This window comes from Somniosus microcephalus, chromosome 16, assembly GCF_052327205.1.
Source record: "Somniosus microcephalus isolate GS21.2 chromosome 16, FLI_Smic_1.0, whole genome shotgun sequence".
Lineage (NCBI taxonomy): Eukaryota > Metazoa > Chordata > Chondrichthyes > Squaliformes > Somniosidae > Somniosus > Somniosus microcephalus.
The window spans coordinates 73,995,109-74,014,288 of NC_141002.1; the positions used below are offsets into that span (position 1 = coordinate 73,995,109).

Genomic DNA, 19,180 nt, shown 5'->3' on the forward strand with positions numbered 1-19,180 from the left:
TTGCTGCAGTTGTACAGGGCCTTGGTGAGACCACATCTTGAGTATTGTGTGCAGTTTTGGTTGCCTTATCTGAGGAAGGATATTCTTGCCATGGAAGGAGTTCAGAGAAGATTCACCAGGCTGATACCTGAGATGGCAGGAATGACGTATGAGGAGAGATTGGGTAGATTGGGCTTGTACTCGCTGGAGTTTAGAAGAATGAGAGGGGATCTCATTGAAACTTATAAAATACTGGCAGGATTGGACAGACTAGATGCAGGGAGGATGTTCCCGATGGTCGGGGGATCCAGAACCAGGGGTCACAGTCTAAGGATAAGGGGTAGGCCTTTTAGGACAGAAATGAGGAGGAATTTCTTCACCCAGAGAGTGGTGAACCTGTGGAATTCTCTACCACAGAAGGCAGTAGAGGCCAATTTATTAAATATATTCAAGAAGGAGATGGATATATTTCTTAAGGCTAAAGGGATCAAGGGGTATGGGGAGAAAGCAGGGACCGGGTACTGAACTTGGATGATCAGCCATGATCGCATTGAATGGCGGAGCAGGCTCGAGGGGCCGAATGGCCTACTCCTGCTCCTATCTTCTATGTTTCTATGAGTGCAGCTGTGATGCCATATTTCAAGATCACTTTCATTTCTGATTCACTTTTAATTTATAATTTGTGGTTGTTCAAAGTTACACGGGTTAGGGGAGAGGAACTGTGCAAAGGCTCAGAAAACTGAATTTACCTCAGATCTATGACATTGAAAGCAAATTTAACTTCTCGCATACAAGAGACAAGCTAGAAGCCACATAATGTATGGGTGCAGTAGCATAGTGGTAATGTCACTGGGCTAGTAATCCAGAGGCCTGGACTAATGATCCAGAGACGCGAGGTCAAAGCCCACCACGGCAGCTGGGGAACTAAATTCAGTTAATTAAATAAATCTGGAATAAAAAGCTAGTATCAGTAGTGGTGACCATGAAACTACCGGATTGTCGTAAATACCCATCTGGTTCACTAATGTGCTTTAGGGAAGGAAATCTGCTGGCCTATACAGCAATGTGGTTGACTCTTTACTGCCCTCTGAAATGGCCTTGCAAACCACTCAGTTATAACAAAAAGCACTGCTGCAGCGGCTCACTACCACTTGAGCAATAAATGCTGGCCTTGCCAGCCGTGAACTAATATTATATATTAAAAAAATGTGCTGACTTTGAATGAAGTAGAAGAAACATATTCAGCAAATATCAAGAACTTAATGGTGTATTATTAAGATGATCAAAGATCACATAAGAATTAGGAGCAGGAACAAGAGTAGGCCATTCGAGCCTGTTCCGCCATTCAATAAGAGCATGGCTGATCTTTGACCTCAACTCCACTTTCCCGCCTGATTCCCCATATCCCTAGAGACCAAAAATCTATCTCAGCCTTGAATATACTCAGCATCCAGAGAATTCCAAAGATTCACAACTCTCTGAGGGAAGAAATTCCTCCTCATCTCGGTCTTAAATGGGCTACCCCTTATCCTGAGACTATGCCCCCTAGTTCTAGACACTCCAGCCAAGGGGAAACAACCTCTCAGCATCTACCCTGTCAATTCCCCTCAGAATCTTGTATGTTTCAGTGAGATCACCTCTCATTCTTCTAAACTCCAGAGAGTATAGGCTCAATCTACTCAATCTCTCCTCATAGGACAACCCTCTCATCCCAGGGATCAATCTAGTGAACCTTCATTGCACTGCCTCTAAGGCAAGTATATCCTTCCTCAGATAAGGAGACCAAAACTGTGCACAGTACTCCAGGTGTGGTCTCACCAAAGCCCTGTACAATTGTAGCAAGACTTCTTTACTCTTGTATTCCAACCCCCTTACAATAAAGGCCAACATGCCATTTGCCTTCCTAATTGCTTGCTGTACCTGCATGCTAATTTTCTGTGTTTCCTGTACAAGGCCACCTAAATCTCTCTGAACACCAACATTTAATAGTTTATCACCATTTAAAAAATATTCTGTTTTTCTATTCTTCCTTCCAAAGTAAATAACCTCACATTTCTCCACATTATGCTCCATCTGCCACCTTGTTGCCCACTCACTTAATCTGTCTATATCCCTTTGCAGATTCTTTGTGTCCTTCTCATTGTTTACTTCCCCAGCTAGGTTTGTATCATCAGCAAACTTGGATACATTACACTCAATCCCTTCATCTAAGTCATTAATATAGATTGTAAATAGCTGAGGCACCCCACTAGTCTGCTAACCGGAAAATGACCCGTTTATCCCATCTCTCACAACAATCTTTTTACAGTTTAAATATTTACAATAGTCAATAATCAACCTGTATCACCAAGTGTGAGGTAGCTGTTAGACTGAACTTTATCCATACTTACTGCACACAAATGTTATTACAGTTATTTGGATAATGAAAATTTCCCTTACCTTTGTGATTCAGACGACTTCACAGGGGCTGGGAATGGATTGATATTGTAAGTGTATTTCTCTCTCAGTTCAGCCAATTGTGGAAAGGGGAATGGTGCCATTGAATAAAGAGTCTGCAATAGAAAGAATGAAACATGATACCTCAGGGGGACTTTAAATCCATATAATATGCAATTTAACATGTTAGTATACCAGATTAGAAATTTCATTTTTTTTATAGGCATAAATATTTGTACCTTCTTTAAATGCTTGATTCATATGTTTTTGAACATCAGAGGGGGGATGAAAATAAACAGATTCACTCCCCCCAGTGGATGTTTTCTTCTAAGAGTGCATCCTCCACACTGCTGGAGTGACTCACCACCCGGTCATGTCCTGGTCCTGGTTGATTCTTGCCTTTTATGGTGGTAGTGATAAAGGATGGATTCCATCAACAAGCAAAACTTAATCTGATAACAGACTTGCCCAATGTTTTAGGATTATGGGATACAAAAATGTGATTTGACTTTGAGGACCTTGGTTCTATCCACAGACACCATTGTGGTGTAATGAGCACAAGGCTAAAGGGTTAAATTATGAGAGCAGGTTACATAGACTAGCTTGCATTCCCTTGCATATAGGAAGATTAAGGAGTAATCTAACTGAGGTGTCTAAGATGATCAAAGGATTTGATAGGGTAGATAAAGAGAAACTATTTCCTCTGCTGGGAGAGTCCAGAACAAGGGGGCATAACCTTAAAATTAGAGCCAGGCCGTTCAGGGGTGATGTCAGGAAGCACTTCTTCACACAAAGGGTAGTGGAAATCTGGAACTCTCGCCTCCAAAAAGCTGTTGAGGCTAGGTCAAGCTGTACTGTTCTATGATTCTATGATAGATTCTTGTTAGGCAAAGGTACTTGTATTACGGAACCAAAGCGGGTAGATGGAGTTAAGATGGAGTACAGATCAGCTGTAATCTAATTGACTGGCAGAACAGGCTTGAGGGGCTGAATGGCCTACTCCCATTCCTAAGGCAAGTTATATTGCAGCAAGACAGTGCCACGGTGCAAATAATTCAGGCAGTGTTCCCAGGAGATTGGGCACACATGAATCTTTCCTTTAAGAGGAATCTGGCCAATACCCTAAGAGCCAGTTTTCTTGGAAAGTTTTCATGAAGTAACACAAATATAAACTGCCCCTTTTTGGTTTTGTTGAACTTGTTTGATGGCACTGGATGATAGAAGGATATCTGTCTTGGTTCACAGTATGCGTTTCAGCCATGGACCTCCATCAAAATCAGACTAGACTTCCCCACTGGAGCTGGAGAATGGGCTGAATGGAGGTGCAGGGATAACCCTAGCTGATGGTCCCCAGAACTCAGAGATTATGTTCCTCTATTCAGCTGCAAAAAGAACTAAGTGGCTCCCCCACCTGTGTCTTTTTTTAAATTTATTCATGGGATGTGGGCATTGCTGGCAAGGCCAGCATTTATTGCCCGTCCATAATTACCCCCGAGAAGGTGGTGGTGAGCCGCCTTCTTGAACCGCTGCAGTCCCTGTAGCGAAGGTACTCCCATAGTGCTGTTAGGGAGGGAGTTTCAGGATTTTGACCCAGCGACGATGAAGGAACGGTGATATATTTCCAAGTCAGAATGGTGTGTAACTTGGAGGGGGTGGTATTCCCATGCGCCTGCTGCCCTTGTCCTTGTCCTTTTAGGTGGTAGAGGTCACAGGTTTGGGAGGTGCTACCAAAGAAACATTGGCGAGTTGCTGCAGTGCATCTTACACACTGCAGCCATGGTACGCCGGTGGCGGAGGGAGTGAATGTTTGAGGTGGTTGATGAGGTGCCAATCAAGCGGGCTGCATTGTCCTGGATGGTGTCGAGCTTCTTGAGTGTTATTGGAGCTGCACTCATCCAGGCAAGTGGAGAGTATTCCATCACACTCCTGACTTGTGCCTTGTAGATGGTGGAAAGGCTTTGGGGAGTCAGGAGGCGAGACACTCACCACAGAATACCCAGCTTCTGACCTGCTGTTGTTGCCATAGTATTTATGTGGCTGGTCCAGTTAAGTTTCTGGTCAATGGTGACCCCCAGGATGTTGATGGTGGGGGATTTGGCGATGGTAATGCTGTTGAATGTCAAGGGGCGGTGGTTAGACTCTCACTTATTGAAGATAGTCATTGCCTGGCACTTATGTGGGAAAGTGTTACTTGCCACTTCTCAGCCCAAGCCTGAATGTCATCCTAGTCTTGCTGCATGTGGGCATGGACTGCTTCATTATCCGAGGAGTTGCAAATGGAAGTGAACACTGTGCAAGCATCAGCGAACATCCCCAATTCTGGTCACTGTACATTGGGGGGAATTTTGCCAGCCCAGGGGAGGCAGGTCTGCCAGGAAAATGGCAGAAACTGGGAGCGTGTACTGAACCCACTCCCAACCCGCCTCCGTGCCATCTTCCCGGGAGGCAGGTCCCCGAGTCGCGCAGGGACCCATCTCCTCGAGGTGGGAAGGGGATTACAGCCAATTAACTGCCTGTTAACAGGTAGTTAACAGGCAGTTAAGAGGCTTATTCCCACTTTACCCCTGCAAGTGTGGGCTTCTCGATGGCTGCGATCCTTGCCAGGGTCAGCGAGGCGAGCAGTGGGTCTACGGGGGTGAAAGGGATCGAAAAGTGCGCTGTAGAGGTGAGTGATGGATGCAAGTATGGAGAGGTAGGTATGAGAGGTGAGTGTAAAGTGTTAGAAAAAGTTTACTTACCTTTGTTTCTTCCTGCAGGCTTCAACCGTTGGGGATCCGGAGGTGCCTCATCTCAACAGCAGAGATGACAGAAGGGCTGTTGCATTCTCAGATGCAGCAGCCATCTGATTGCTGCTGAGGAAAGAGGTTTGGTGAGTCTTCAGTACAAGGGCTCACCTTAGAACAGAGATGGTCAGTGTTTGACAGCTTTTCAAAGCTGTCAAATGCTGACAATTCATCTGTCAAAAATCTTTGACAGATGAAACATCATACACTGACGTCCTCTGTCACCGGCTTTCCCTTAATTGGCCGTAGGGTGGGCTTAACAAAGTCAATCAAGGAAAAATAGCGTGGGTTGGCCGGACGTCGTTGGGGGCGGGTCTCAAACCCAAAAACCAGCAGTCCCGCTCCCAACCCGCCCCCATTGACAAAATCCAACCCAGAGAGTCGGGATAAATGGGTAATTTTCAGGTTGGCAAAATGTAACTAGTGGGGTGTCGCAGGGATCAGTGCTGGGGCCTCAACTATTTACAATCTATATTAATGACTTGGATGAAGGGACCGAGTGTAATGTAGCTAAATTTGCTGATGATACAAAGATAGGTGGGAAAGCAAATTGTGTGGAGGATGCAATGTATCTCCAAAAGGATATAGATAGTCTAAGTGAGTGGGCAAAAATCTGGCAGATGGAGTATAATGTGGGAAAATGCAAGGTTATCCACTTTGGTAGGAAAAATAAAAAAGCAAATTATTATTTAAATGGGGAGAGATTACAAAATGCTGTGATACATGAATCACAAAAAGTTAACATGCAGGTACAGCAAGTAATTAGGAAGGCAAATGGAGTGTTGGCCTTTATTGCAAAGGAAATGGAGTATAAAAGTAGGGAAGTCCTGTTACAACTGTACAGGGCGTTGGTGAGACCACACCTGGAGTACTGCGTACAGTTTTGGTCTCCTTATTTAAGGAAGGGTATACTTGCATTGGAGGCAGTTCATAGAAAAATAATAATTCTTTTTCAATTACAGTGGTCCTGAAAACTGCTATAAATATTGAACTCTTACCTGACGGGACCACCATATAAGTGAATGACATTCTATTCTTATATTCACGATAAATATTCTGGATATGACATTATATAGATACAAGGCATTTCGTCCTTAAAAAATGAAAGTGAAACCAGACCCAAAGTAAATGAAAGAACGAAAAAGTAAAGTCAAAATTTTAACCAAGGAAGTGTGTTATAGGCATAAGAACGAAAGACTGAGACTGCAGACGAGGACTGATAGCCGAGGGAGATACAAACTATATGACAGGAATACACGCAGAGTAGGAGGCATAGAGAAGAGAAAGAAGGATAGACTTTTGTAGGAGGGGAGGGGGGAGACAGTGAGTAGGAAGACAGATGCAGAGACAACAAGAGAAAGTGTCTCAGAGCCGAACATTTTGAGAGTGCACCATACAGAAAGAATTTTAAAAAGAGTGACAGAGGGGAGGAAGTTACAAAGAACTGCAGAGTGGCAGACAAACAGAGAGACAAACAAATCCTAGTTTTCATTTTGTCCCTGAGCAATGTCACAAGAGATCAACAATTTTTTTTAAATCTTACTTTTAGTCTGTGGTATTAGTCTTGATCAAACTAGAAGTACCAGCCCCCATCCGAATGAATACAAACGGCAACAGCACAATTACTACATGTGAACACTGCACCATCAGCTTAATTAATCACAAAATCAACAATATTAAGCCATGATGTGGAGATGCCGGTGTTGGACTGGGGTGGACAATTGTGAGACAATTCACCTGACGAAGGAGCAGCGCTCCGAAAGCTTGTGATTTCAAATAAAGCTGTTGGACTATAACCTGGTGTTGTGTGACTTCTCACAACAATATTAAGAGACTTGCATGACCAGTCTCCAGTGTCAGTAAATGGAGGACTTCATCACTGCAAAGCATTCTGTCTCAGGGCAACATAAACCCATTCCACACAAGCACTTCTATTGGCTGAACAAACAAACCAAGCGTGACTTGGCTATCCCAGCCCTATGCATCAGTACCCATGTGTGAAATACACACTGGCTGACCATTGAGTAAAATCAGACATTCTCTGTGCGTATAGCAGTAAGTCATTTATTCCTGGTTAAAAATAGCATTTGAACGGAAGAAAAACACCAACTTTTCTAAATGATCTACAGCAAGGAAAATACAAAATATAACCTTCTAAAAATACATATGCAATTTTTTTTCATATAATAGAATAGTTCATCCTGAATTACATAGTAATAATATCAATTGATCTTGATCTGGCAGCAGTTCTTTGCCCCAGTATGTTAGTTTAAGCTTGTGAAAGCAGAGAAAGCTTTAAAATCTCCTCCTATTGTACATGTTTGAAACTTTCCACTACTCATAAATACAGTGGTCTGTATTTAATCCTTTCTTTTTTTAAATTCATTCCAGGATATGGGTGTCACTGGCAAGGCTGGCATTCATTGCCCATCCCCAGTTGCCCTGAGAAGGTGGTAGCAGTCCGATGCAACTGAATAGCTTGCTAGGCCACTTTGCCGGGCAAAGGTTTAGTAAATATTGATATATTTAGCAGGAAAGGTTGATGATGATGATTATTATAATATAGCAAATGCTTCCACTAGGTGGCAGAAGTAGACGAGAAGGCCATCGCTCTAGTATTTACTTCACAACTCTCAGCTTGCAGCCTTAAAAGTGAGGTGTGGCCTAACATGGCGTGGGACACACACAGCTCACACATCAGGGCTCAGAGACTGCATGTTGGACATGCTTAAATCACATCATGGGTAATCTCCACAGTGCAACTTGGCAGTATTTCAGAGGCTGGTTCAAACATACACACAAAAAAAGCTACACAAATAACTTTTTTTAGAAAAAGAAAACTTACACCACATAGCACACCGATAGCAAACTTTCAAAACTCTTAAAATAGAATGTTCTGTGCAACAATTATTTGAAGTTGGTGCATTGCTCTGTTTTAATTTGTACTGTAGTTGGAAGGTTAGCTGTTAATGTAAATCACTAACTATGCTTATGTAACTGATGTTTATACAATAGCAACCTTGTAATGTACTTAGTGACCAAACAGGATATGGGTGTGCCTTAAATGAACCTCGACATATAGTGCTAACAATACTTCAAGCTTTTTAGTCCTTGTTCCAATTTTTATTCCACAGACCCATTATACTACATATTTCGTACTGATGTGAGGCAGCTCCAGCTTTGCATCAGGTATGAAGTTGATGAACTAACAGTGATTTTCATTTAGTATTTGGAGGTTGTAAGAGTATAGAGGCAGGTAAACTATCACCGTTTCACATTGGCTGCAGTGTCGCCGACTGAAATATTCTGAACTTTGTTTTTTACATATTTAATATCACCAGTGAGCCAACTATTGCTTCTCTCTTAACATTAAAAATTGATTGATTTTTGGGGGTCAGTGAATGGGACATATGACATTATATATAAAATAAAAACAGAAAATGCTGGAAATACTCAGCAGGTCAGGCTGCATCTGTGGAGAGAGAAACAGAGTTATCGGGCTAGATTTTATCAATGGAGGCGATTAGGAGGCGGGACTCCCACTTTTGGGGTTGTAGTCCCACCTCCATCGAGTTGTGGCCAACCCACTCGATTTTCCCTTGATTGAACTTGTTGAGCCCGCCCAGCGGGCTCAGCAGGCCAAATAAGGGCCACCGGCAACAGGTGACGTCACAGATTGACATTTCATCTGTCAAGAGCTTTTGACAGATGAAATATCAGCATTTGACAGCTCTTTGAAGCTGTCAAACACTGACAATCTGTACTCCAAGCTAATTCCTTCCTCTCAGGCTGATTCAGAGATCTCTCCAGAACAGAAAGCAGAATGCTGCAACTTTTGACAGCTCGCGGCCATTCTGCTTTCTGTGCCGGTGAGATGAGGGACTTCTGAGACCTGAAAGAAGGAAGCCTGCATTAGTAAGTAAAGGTAAGTAAAACTTATTTAAACACTTTACACACACCAAACACACTTGACTCTGCACTCATGCACCCATCACTCACCTGAACACCGGACATCTCGAACCCTCCAAGCCCTTCAGCCCGACGGTCCACCTCGCTAACTTGGCGTGGTTTGGTGCGGTCGGGAAGCCCACACTTCAGGGATAAAAATAGGGATTAGGCTAAAAACTGCCTGTTAACTACCTGTTAATAGGCAGTTAATTGGCACTAATCCCCTTCCCGCCTCGGGGAGGTGGCTCCCAGCACAGGTCGGGTACCCGCCTCCTGGGAAACGGGCATGGAGGCGGGTTGGGGGTGGGATGGGATGGGTTCGTGTCCCCCCATTTCGCGATTTTAACACCCCACAGGCCTCCATTCCTGCCTCCACGGCCCTGGGAAATTCTAGCCAACGTTTCAGATCGATGACCATTTCTGACGAAAGGTCATCGACCTAAAATGTTAACTCTGTTTCTCTCTCCACAGATGCTGCCTGACCTGCTGAGTATTTCCAGCATTTTCTGTTTTTATTTCAGATTTCCAGCATCCACAGTATTTTTCTTTTGACATTATATATATCTTATCAGCAAACTGAACTGAAAAACATGGTGTAATAAGCTACCTATGTTTTTTCCACCATATTTTATCAAACCTGCTGCTGTGGACTGGCTGTAATTAGAGAGCACCTAATGTTCATCACAGGTGCTGCAGGACTACCTGTTCTATTAACTCTAATGTCACTGCAATGCCAGCTCAGCACACTGCATGACTTTCACTAGCAAAAGGCAGCTTTTCTCCAATGCAAAACCTGCAACATAACTGGGCATTAGTAACTAGCCCTAGTCCTCATGATTGTATAATTAGGTTACTCTGCCAACACCATGCTCTTTCTTATGAATAGGGTATTGTAAGATGGGTTAAGAACATAAGAAATAGGAGCAGGAGTAGGCCATTCGGCCCCTCGAGCCTACTCCGCCATTCAATAAGATCATGGCTGATCTTTTACCTCATCTCCACTTTCCTGCACTATCCCCATATCCCTTGATTCCCTTAATATCCAAAAATCTATCGATCTCTGTCTTGAATATACTCAATGACTGACACAGCCCTCTGGGGTAGAGAATTCCAAAGATTCACCACCCTCTGAGTGAAGAAATTTCTCCTCATCTCAGTCCTAAATGGCCGACCCCTTATTCTGAGACTGTGACCCCTGGTTCTAGATTCCCCAGCCAGGGGAAACATCCTCCCTGCATCTACCCTGTCAATCCCTGTAAGAATTTTGTATGTTTCAATGAGATCATCTCTCATTCTTCTAAACTCTAGAAAATATAGGCCTAGGCTACTCAATCTCTCCTCATAGGACAATCCCCCCATCCCAGGACAATCCCCCCATCCCAGGAACCAGTCTGGTGAACCTTCGTTGCACTCCCTCTATGGCATGTATATCCTTTCTTAGGTAAGGAGACAAAACTATACACAATATACTCTAGGTGCGGTCTCACCAGGGTCCTATATAATTGCAGTAAGACATCTTGGGGGAGAAATTCAGTAGGTTGCACCACCCGTTAGCGCCGTATGAGGGCGCTAAGTGGGTCGCAAGCCAACTGGCACCCGGACGCGGCACTGTCCACGCCTCCCGCTAAATTCCGCGGGACGTTAGTGGTGGCGCTAACCGTTAGCGCTGCGCCACTACCGATACCGATGACATCATCGGTGTGCGCAGCGCCCTGCTGATGCCCCGGCCGCGATATTTGGCAGCGCCCCCTGATTTACCGCCGGACACTATGTCCGACCGGTTCAGGGGGGCCTACCTGCGGCCAGGGAGGCGCAAATTAAAGGAGAGGTGCGGGGCGGACATTTTTGTTGTTGGCCGCCTGCCAGCACCTGCCTGCGCTCCTGTCCCTGGCCTCCTGAACCCCACCCCCCCGCGGAGTGCCGGCTGCGTTCCAAGAGCCCGGCACTTCTCTTCGGTGCTGGGCTCTTTTGCCTGCACTCCCGATCCTCGGGGGCCCAACTGGGCCCCAGATCGCACTGCACAAGGCCCCTCCCCTTTAAGAAGGGGAGGAAGGCCTGCAATACCGCGGCGCTGCGGCACGTTGCGCCACGATATTCAGTTGCAGCGCCCCAAGAGGGATGCGGGGCGCCTCCAGTAGCGCCGTGCTTCCCTTTGGGGCGCTACCACTCAATTTCCGGCGGGCGGCCGCGAATGCTTCCGGGGTGCTACTTTTAGCGCCCTGGCGAGGCTGGCGCCCCAAACGGGGCTATAGTCAATTTCTCCCCCAAGGGAGAATCCTCTTGTAATAAAGGCCAACATACCATTTGCTTTCCTAATTGCTTGCTGTACCTGCATGTTAACTTTCAGTGATTCATGTACAAGGACACCCAGGTCCCTCTGAACACCAACATTTTCCAATCTCTCACCATTTAAAAAATACTCTGCTTTTCTATTTTTCCCACCAAAGTGGATAACTTCACATTATATTCCATTTGCCATGTTCTTGCCCACTCACTTAGCTTGTCTATATCCCTTTGAAGCCTCTTTGCATCCTCCTCACAACTTACATTCCCACCCAGCTTTGTATCATCAGTAAACTTGGATATATTACATTTGGTCCCCTCATCCAAATCATTGATGTAGATTGTGAATAGCTGAGGCCCAAGCACTGATCCTTGCGATACTCCACTGGTTACAGCCTGCCAACCCGAAAATGACACGTTTATTCCTACTCTCTTTTTTGTCCGTTAACCAATCCTCAATCCATGCTAGTATATTAACCTCATTTCAACAGCGTCAGGAGGTGGCCTTTCTTTGCCTACTGGTGCTGTTTGAACATGGACAAAATTGACCACTTTCTAACCAGTAATAAAAACTTTGTAGTGAAACTGAAATTGTAATAAATTTGATGAAAACTATAAACAGATCATGAAACACAGCAGTACTCTTAAATAAAATACTTAAAGCATTTCTATATCTTTTGTTCAGATGTAAAAAGGCAACATTAAAGTTTTACAATATATATTGTTATTTTCTAGTATTTGTTAATCATTATTTGGTAAACTTACAACTGTTATCTTACATTTTTCTTCTTCAAATGTTCTCCCCATAATCCTCTGCTTTTTGTTCTAATTTTTCTCCCTTTCGCTCCTGAAGATGGGAATTTATGCGATGGTACGGTTCCACAATCACCAGCAGCCCACTGATACCTTGCCCATATTATCATTCTTCATGCGTGAGCCTAGACAGTGTGCGTCACCAGGCTATTTAACCGTGGAAGCATCACAGACAAGTTCAAACATAGCCTCTCTCAACATTCACACATAGGAGATAATGAAGCACCTCTCGTTTATGATAGTTCATAGTTCATCCTAAAATACACCAGAGCAGTGGTTTTCAACTTTCCCCTGGCAATATTAACACCCTCCAAGGATCGCCCGTAGATAATGATATAGTTCTCAGGGATCTAACTTATGTCAATTACCAAAAGGATATCAGTGCAATCATTGAAAGGAATCTATTACAACAACAGAATAACCTGCTAATAAATGATAAAGTATAGAAAATATAGATGGAGACGGACAGCAAGCTGATGACCTCAGGGACCTTGGTTTGAAAACCTGTTCGTTACAGTAATAAAATATTGCGACCTCAACAATATACTCAAGGATTAGCTGCTGGATACAGAATTTATTGTATTTGCGAGATTGTGGCTCTGATGAGACAGGCAACCATGCAGTAAGCTGCATTATATAATTGATGTGCATCCTCTGCCCTTTGACTTTTGGTTATATTTGTGGGGAAAATTGATTTAGCGCATTTTTAATCATACTATCAAATGACAATAAGAGATCTTATACCACATTTTTATTTTGTAAATTTAAATTTGTCTTCTTTTTCTGGGTATATATTAACTGATTTTTTTTTATTATTCAAACTGGTATACCAAACAGTTACTGTACTTAGAATTCAAGAGTTTTGAAAAACAGTGAAATCATAGCAGCATAAACAAGTACAGGTAAGTCACATCAGTCCACTTAAAAGTGCAGAGTAAGAACATAATTGTGACAAGTAGCAAAATCCAATTATAGTACAACAAGTAGAAGGGTGTGCCAGGCATAATTATATGCTAGACCAAGCAAGCACAGTGTGATGAAATATTCCATTCATCACTGCCTGTGACTGTGGTTGGTTTCAGGTTTCAGTTCCCTTACCTCAGTTCCGTCTCCTCACCATTGTATTGTATATTGTAATGTATTGTGTGTAGGGCTCCGCCCATACCTGGCCCCTATGTAAGCAAGCTCAGTCTGGCCTCATATCCAGTACTGCAGACCTCCAGATGGAAGATACCTCTCTCCACTGCGTGTTACCTTCTAAGTTAATAAAAGCCTTGTTTTGTTTCGCTAACATCGAGTCTCGGAATTATTGAGGCACATCACACAGTACATCTCAGTGCTCCATGGGGTCTTCAGCATCAAGCACTACATTTATAGCTCAAAAAGCATTCCAAACATGTTTATAAAATGGTGGAAGTTTGCATCGGAAAGGACAGCAGAACCGGTGATGTTGCAAGCTAAAAAGGTACAGTTAAAAAAGTGGCAGTTATTAAAAGCGCTAGCAGCTGTGGTGAGACTTTACTCTGAATTGCAGCAATATCCACTTATGGATTTGGCTGTGTAAAACCTACTTAAGGGAGAACAGGAGAAAAGCCAGAAATAAGAGGCCATTTGCCCCATCAGAGCTCGTGCCTTTCGAATCTTAACTCAGGCTAGCATCCAACTGCATTCTTAATCAAATCAAATCAAATCAACTTTTATTGTCATTGTTAGTGCACAAGTGCAGTATAACGAAATGTAGGCTTGCGGCTCCCGAGAGTGTACATTTGGATTAAGACATTTAAACATTCAACATACATTTGGCTTGTAGTATATTAACATAAACATAACCATAATAAAGTGCATTGGCAGATGTGCAGGCTTTAGAGTTTATTTGTGGAGTTCAGTAGGATGACAGCCCTGGGAAAGAAGCTGTTCCTAAATCTGGTCGTACGGGTGCGAATGCATCTGTAGCGTCTCCCAGATGGCAGGAGGGCGAACAGACTGTGGCTGGGGTGGGTAGGGTCTTTGATGATGGACCGTGACCTCGATAGACAGCGTTTCTGGTATATGTGCTCTATGGTCGGTAGCCGGGTGCCGGTAATGCGTTGAGCAGTTTTGACTACCTGCTGCAGGTCTCACACACATCCTACAGACTCGACTACTCAGCCTGGCAGGTAGTTCCAGACATTCATCACCCCTCGAATTAAGTTCTTTTCATTAGTTTATTAGCTTAATGGGCCAGGATTTTTCACTTTGTGCTTGCCAGTCTATGATTTTCCACCCAATCACTGCAATGAGTGGAAAATGATGTGTTAGCACAAGCAGAAGCAGAAATACTGGCTGTGATCTACTAGCATACCTTACTTTAAAGTATATTCTGGATTTACCTTATCTGAGACATTTAATATTTTATATATACTTTGACAAGGTTGCCCATTAACTGTCTTCTCTGTAGGAGATTGATCTTTTTTTTTTTTTTAAACCTTTTCACACAGCTTATCCCCTTTACATTTTGAATCATTCTCGTTGCTATTTTTCTGTACCTTCTCTAATTCTCACACGTTCCTTTTGCGCCATGGGCACCAGAGCTGCACACGGTACTCCATGTGTGGTCTGACCAGTACATTGAACAGTCTTAGCACAACTGCAATTAACCTGCCCCTCCCTCCCGGAACCACAATAGGGTTCCCCTTGTCCTCACCTTTCACCCCACCAGCCTCCACATTCAACGGATCATCCTCCGGCATTTCCGCTACCTCCAAAGTGATCCCACCACCAAACGTATCTTCCCCTCCCCTCCCCTTTCAGCATTCCGCAGGGACCGCTCTCTCCGAGACACCCTAGTCCACTCCTCTATCACCCCAAACAGCCCTTCCCCTTCGCCTGGCACCTTCCCGTGCAAGCGGAGGAGATGTAACACCTGCCCCTATACCTCCCCCCTCCCCACTGTCCAGGGCCCCAAACACCCCTTCCAGGTGAAACAGCGATTTACTTGTACTTCTCGCAATCTAGTATACTGTATTCGCTGCTCACGATGCGGTCTCCTCTACATTGGGGAGACCAAACGCAGATTGGGTGACCGCTTTGCGGAACACCTCCGTTCAGTCCGTAAGGGTGACCCCGAGCTTCCGGTCGCCTGTCATTTCAATTCACCGCTCCATTCCCACTCGGACCTCACCGTCCTTGGCCTCTTGTACTGTTCCACGGAAGCTCAATGTAAACTCGAGGAACAGCACCTCATCTTCCGATTAGGCAGTCTGCAGCCTTCCGGTCTCAATATCGAGTTCAACAATTTCAGATCATAACCTTGGCCCCTATTTCATTTTCACTTATATTTTTCCACTCCTTTCCTTTCCCCCCCCCCCCTTTCCTTTTGTTTCTCTCTCACACCTGGCAGCTATCTTTTGCCCTGCCAGTACACTTTACACCTAATCACAGCCTATTACCATCTCGTCTAGCTTCTAATCTCTTTTACTTCTTTTGGTTCTTTTATTCTTTTGTCCGATCGCAGCCCTGCCTTCGATCTAGTTCCTTTTCTCTCCAGTTTTGAAGAAGGGTCAAACCCGAAACGTCAACTCAAATTTCTCTCCACGGATGTTGCCTGACTTGCTGAGTTTTTCCAGCATTTTCTGTTGTTATTTTGCAATTAACTTGTATGCCCCTATATATCCCAACATTGTGCTAACTTTTTAAATTGCTTAGTATATTGGCTAGACATTCACTGTGATGAGTCCATTATTCCTCCCGATCATACATCATTTCACCCAATGTGTAATACTTCGCATTTGTTTGTATTAAATTTAATTTTCAATCAGTTTGTCAATTTACACAAATGACCTAAATCCCTTCTGTTAGTTTTTAGCTGCATCCTCCATTTCTAATGCTATTTTTTATTTTAGGGTCATCTGCAAATTTAACAAATTTTTTCATTTTGTTTCAGTATCCGGGTCACTTATGTAAAATGAGGAACAAGAAAGCGCCAAGCACAACCTCCTGCAGGACGCCACTGTATATTTTCTCCAAGTCTGACAATATACTTCTTACTAGTACTTTAGGTTTCCTGTCCTTTAACTCATTTCATATGGAGTCTCCCATGTAGGGTTGCAGTGGGTGAACCTGGTAAACAGCACTTTTGCCATCAGTGAGGCATGGTGATTGTTTGTACTGCGCCAAGCCAAGCATGAAGTATACTGCTTACAATTTCACAGAAATGCTCCCTGTAATGCTTCATTCAGCTTTGTGCATCACAACCAAACTATTTTAAAAATGACGTACAATATGGATTGGGGAAAAAATTGCTTAAAATTAAAAGTTAATAAGGTCCCTTAGGGCACATTAAAGTGGCAGTAGTGAATGGATCATTTAATACTATTCCCAAGCAACATCTGGATTCTGCTTAATGTACTGTAAACAGATGGTGACTGAATAAGTCAAATACTGTTTTTATTATATAAACAGAAAATGCTGCAGATACTCCAGCATTTTCTGTTTTTATTTCAGATTTCCAGCATCTGCAGTATTTTCTTTTTGTATTACTGTTTTTATTATATTGGGTTCCAAGATTCTTGACTGGTGTTTTACAGATCGAATTCCATGATTCAGTCTGTTTTCCTCTGTCAAGTGCATGAGTGCTCTTACCGATAATATATAAAAGTGTGGCGACACGCCACTACTGGACATAATCCACTCACGGCGGCATGGACAGTTTAAGCAGACGCCCCCAGCTGGGGGCCCTTTCCTCCAGCAACTTGTTTCCCGCAGGGACAGGCTGCCGGGAGCACTTCCTGTCTGGGGAGTATTTAAGTGGTTGCGCGGGCTTTTCCAGTTCCTCTTTGCCATGAGGTTGATTAAAGCAGTTGTGTTTCACTAACTCTGGTCTCGACTCCCACGTTTGCCGCGGTATCTCAACACTGGTGACCCCGACGCTCAGGACGAATCCTAAGCTAGCATGGCGGATACAAACGCAGTCACGGTTAAACTACCGGACTTTTGGGAGAACCTGGCCGAAGCCTGGTTTGTTCAAGCCGAGTCCAGATTCCGGCTGAAACACATTACAGTCGACGCCACAAAGTACGACTACCTCGTCACCTCTCTCACCTACGCCACAGTCCCCAAGGTTTGGGCAGCGCTGCAGGAGCCACCAGCGGAAGGCAAGTATGAACATCTGAAGGCTGCGCTCCTTAAAAAATTTCAAACGTCCTCTTACCAGCGCAACTGCCAACTCCTCGACCTCCCCGGCCTTGGTGACGCTTCACCGTCGGATCTGCTTTCCCACATGCTGTCCCTCTCGGACGACAAAAACACCGGCGTCCTCTTTCGCACGCTTTTCATTCGGCAGCTCCCCGCCAGCATCCGCCCGCTCATTGTGGAATCTGGCTCTACGGACCTGAATGAGATAGCCGAAAAGGCCGACCGGCTGCTCTCTGCGCAGTCCGCCCGCGACGTCGCGCCCGACCTCACGGCAACGGCCACGCGGTCTTCCCGGCCCACTAGGCCCAACCGCCCTACCACTCCGGGTCACTGCTACTACCACACCCGTTTTGGCACTAGGGCCCAACGCTGCATGCCACCGTGCACTTTCAAACCCCCCCCGCACCGGCCCCCACGATGGCCGCGGGGCAAAAGGGGCCTCTACTGTACGTCACCGACGACAGCACCAACCGCCGATTTCTGTGCGACACAGGGGTCCAGCACAGCATCACCCCCGCCTCCGCCCTCGAAATCCAACGCGGCGCACGGGGTATCACGCTGGCCGCAGCCAATGGCTCTGACATCTGCACATATGGCACCCGCATGGTCACGCTCGACCTCGCAGGCCGCCACTACCGCTGGGAGTTCCTCACAGCCAGGGTCCTCTGCCCACTCATCGGCGCCGACTTCCTACGCGCCCACGGCCTCCTTGTCGACATTCCGAGGCACCGCCTCGTCGACATCAACACTATGGTCCCCATCCCTGGCGCATTTACCCCGGCCCATTCGGCCGGCCTGACGACCTACTGCCTCGCCAGAGCCACGGACGACTACTCGGCACTTCTAGCCGAGTTTCCCACCCTCACTAACCCGACCTTTTCGGCCAAAGCCGCCAAACACGGTGTGGAGCACTATATCCCCACCACCGGCCCCCCGGTTTCTGCCCACGCCCGCAGACTCAACCTGGCCAAGCTGGAAATCACGCGGGCCGAGTTCACCACCAAGGAACAACTCGGCATCATCCGCCGCTCCAGCAGCCCTTGGGCCTCGCCCCTCCACATCGCCCCCAAGCCCGGCGGAGGCTGGTGCCCTTGCGGGGACTACCGCCGCCTCAACGACGCCACCACCCCCGACCGATACCCGGTGCCGCACAGCCAGGACTTCTCGGCCCGACTGGCCGGACGAACCGTCTTTTCCAAGGTCGACCTGGTGCGCGGTTACCACCAAGTCCCCGTACACCCCGCGGACATCCCCAAAACGGCCGTCATCACCCCATTCGGCCTGTTCAAGTTCCTGAGGATGCCCTTCGGCCTCAAGAATGCAGCCCAGGCTTTCCAGCGCCTTATGGACTCAGTCCTCCGGGACCTGAACTTCCTATTCGTCTATCTAGACAACATTCTCGTGGCCAGCTCCTCCCAACAGGAACACATTCGCATCCTGTTCGGGCGCCTAGCCCAACACGGGCTCATCCTCAGCCCAGCGAAGTGCCAATTTGGCCTAACCGAGATCGATTTTCTCGGTCACCACATCACCCCTGCCGGGGCCGTCCCCCTGCCCAACAAGGTGCAGGCCGTCCAGCAATTCCCCCGCCCCAAAACCATCAAGGGCCTCCAGGAGTTCCTCGGGATGGTGAACTTCTACAACAGGTTCATCCCCAGCGCTGCAGCCCTCATGAAGCCCCTATACGACTCCCTCCGAGGTAAATCCGGCAAGATGGCCGTAGCCTGGACCACTGACACGTCAGCCGCCTTCGACGCCACCAAAAA

The 19,180-nt window shown here is 45.7% G+C and overlaps 1 protein-coding gene across 2 annotated transcripts in view; it reads right to left on the reverse strand.

Annotated features, from left to right (window-relative positions):
* The window catches only part of tbc1d30 (TBC1 domain family, member 30), a 108,264-nt gene that overhangs the window by 12,781 nt on the left and 76,303 nt on the right, over positions 1-19,180 (reverse strand). For both annotated transcript variants that reach the window (XM_086009270.1, XM_086009269.1), the window contains exon 10: positions 2,419-2,531. In XM_086009270.1, coding sequence (XP_085865396.1) covers positions 2,419-2,531 — 113 coding nt within the window. The remainder of the gene's footprint in view (positions 1-2,418; positions 2,532-19,180) is intronic.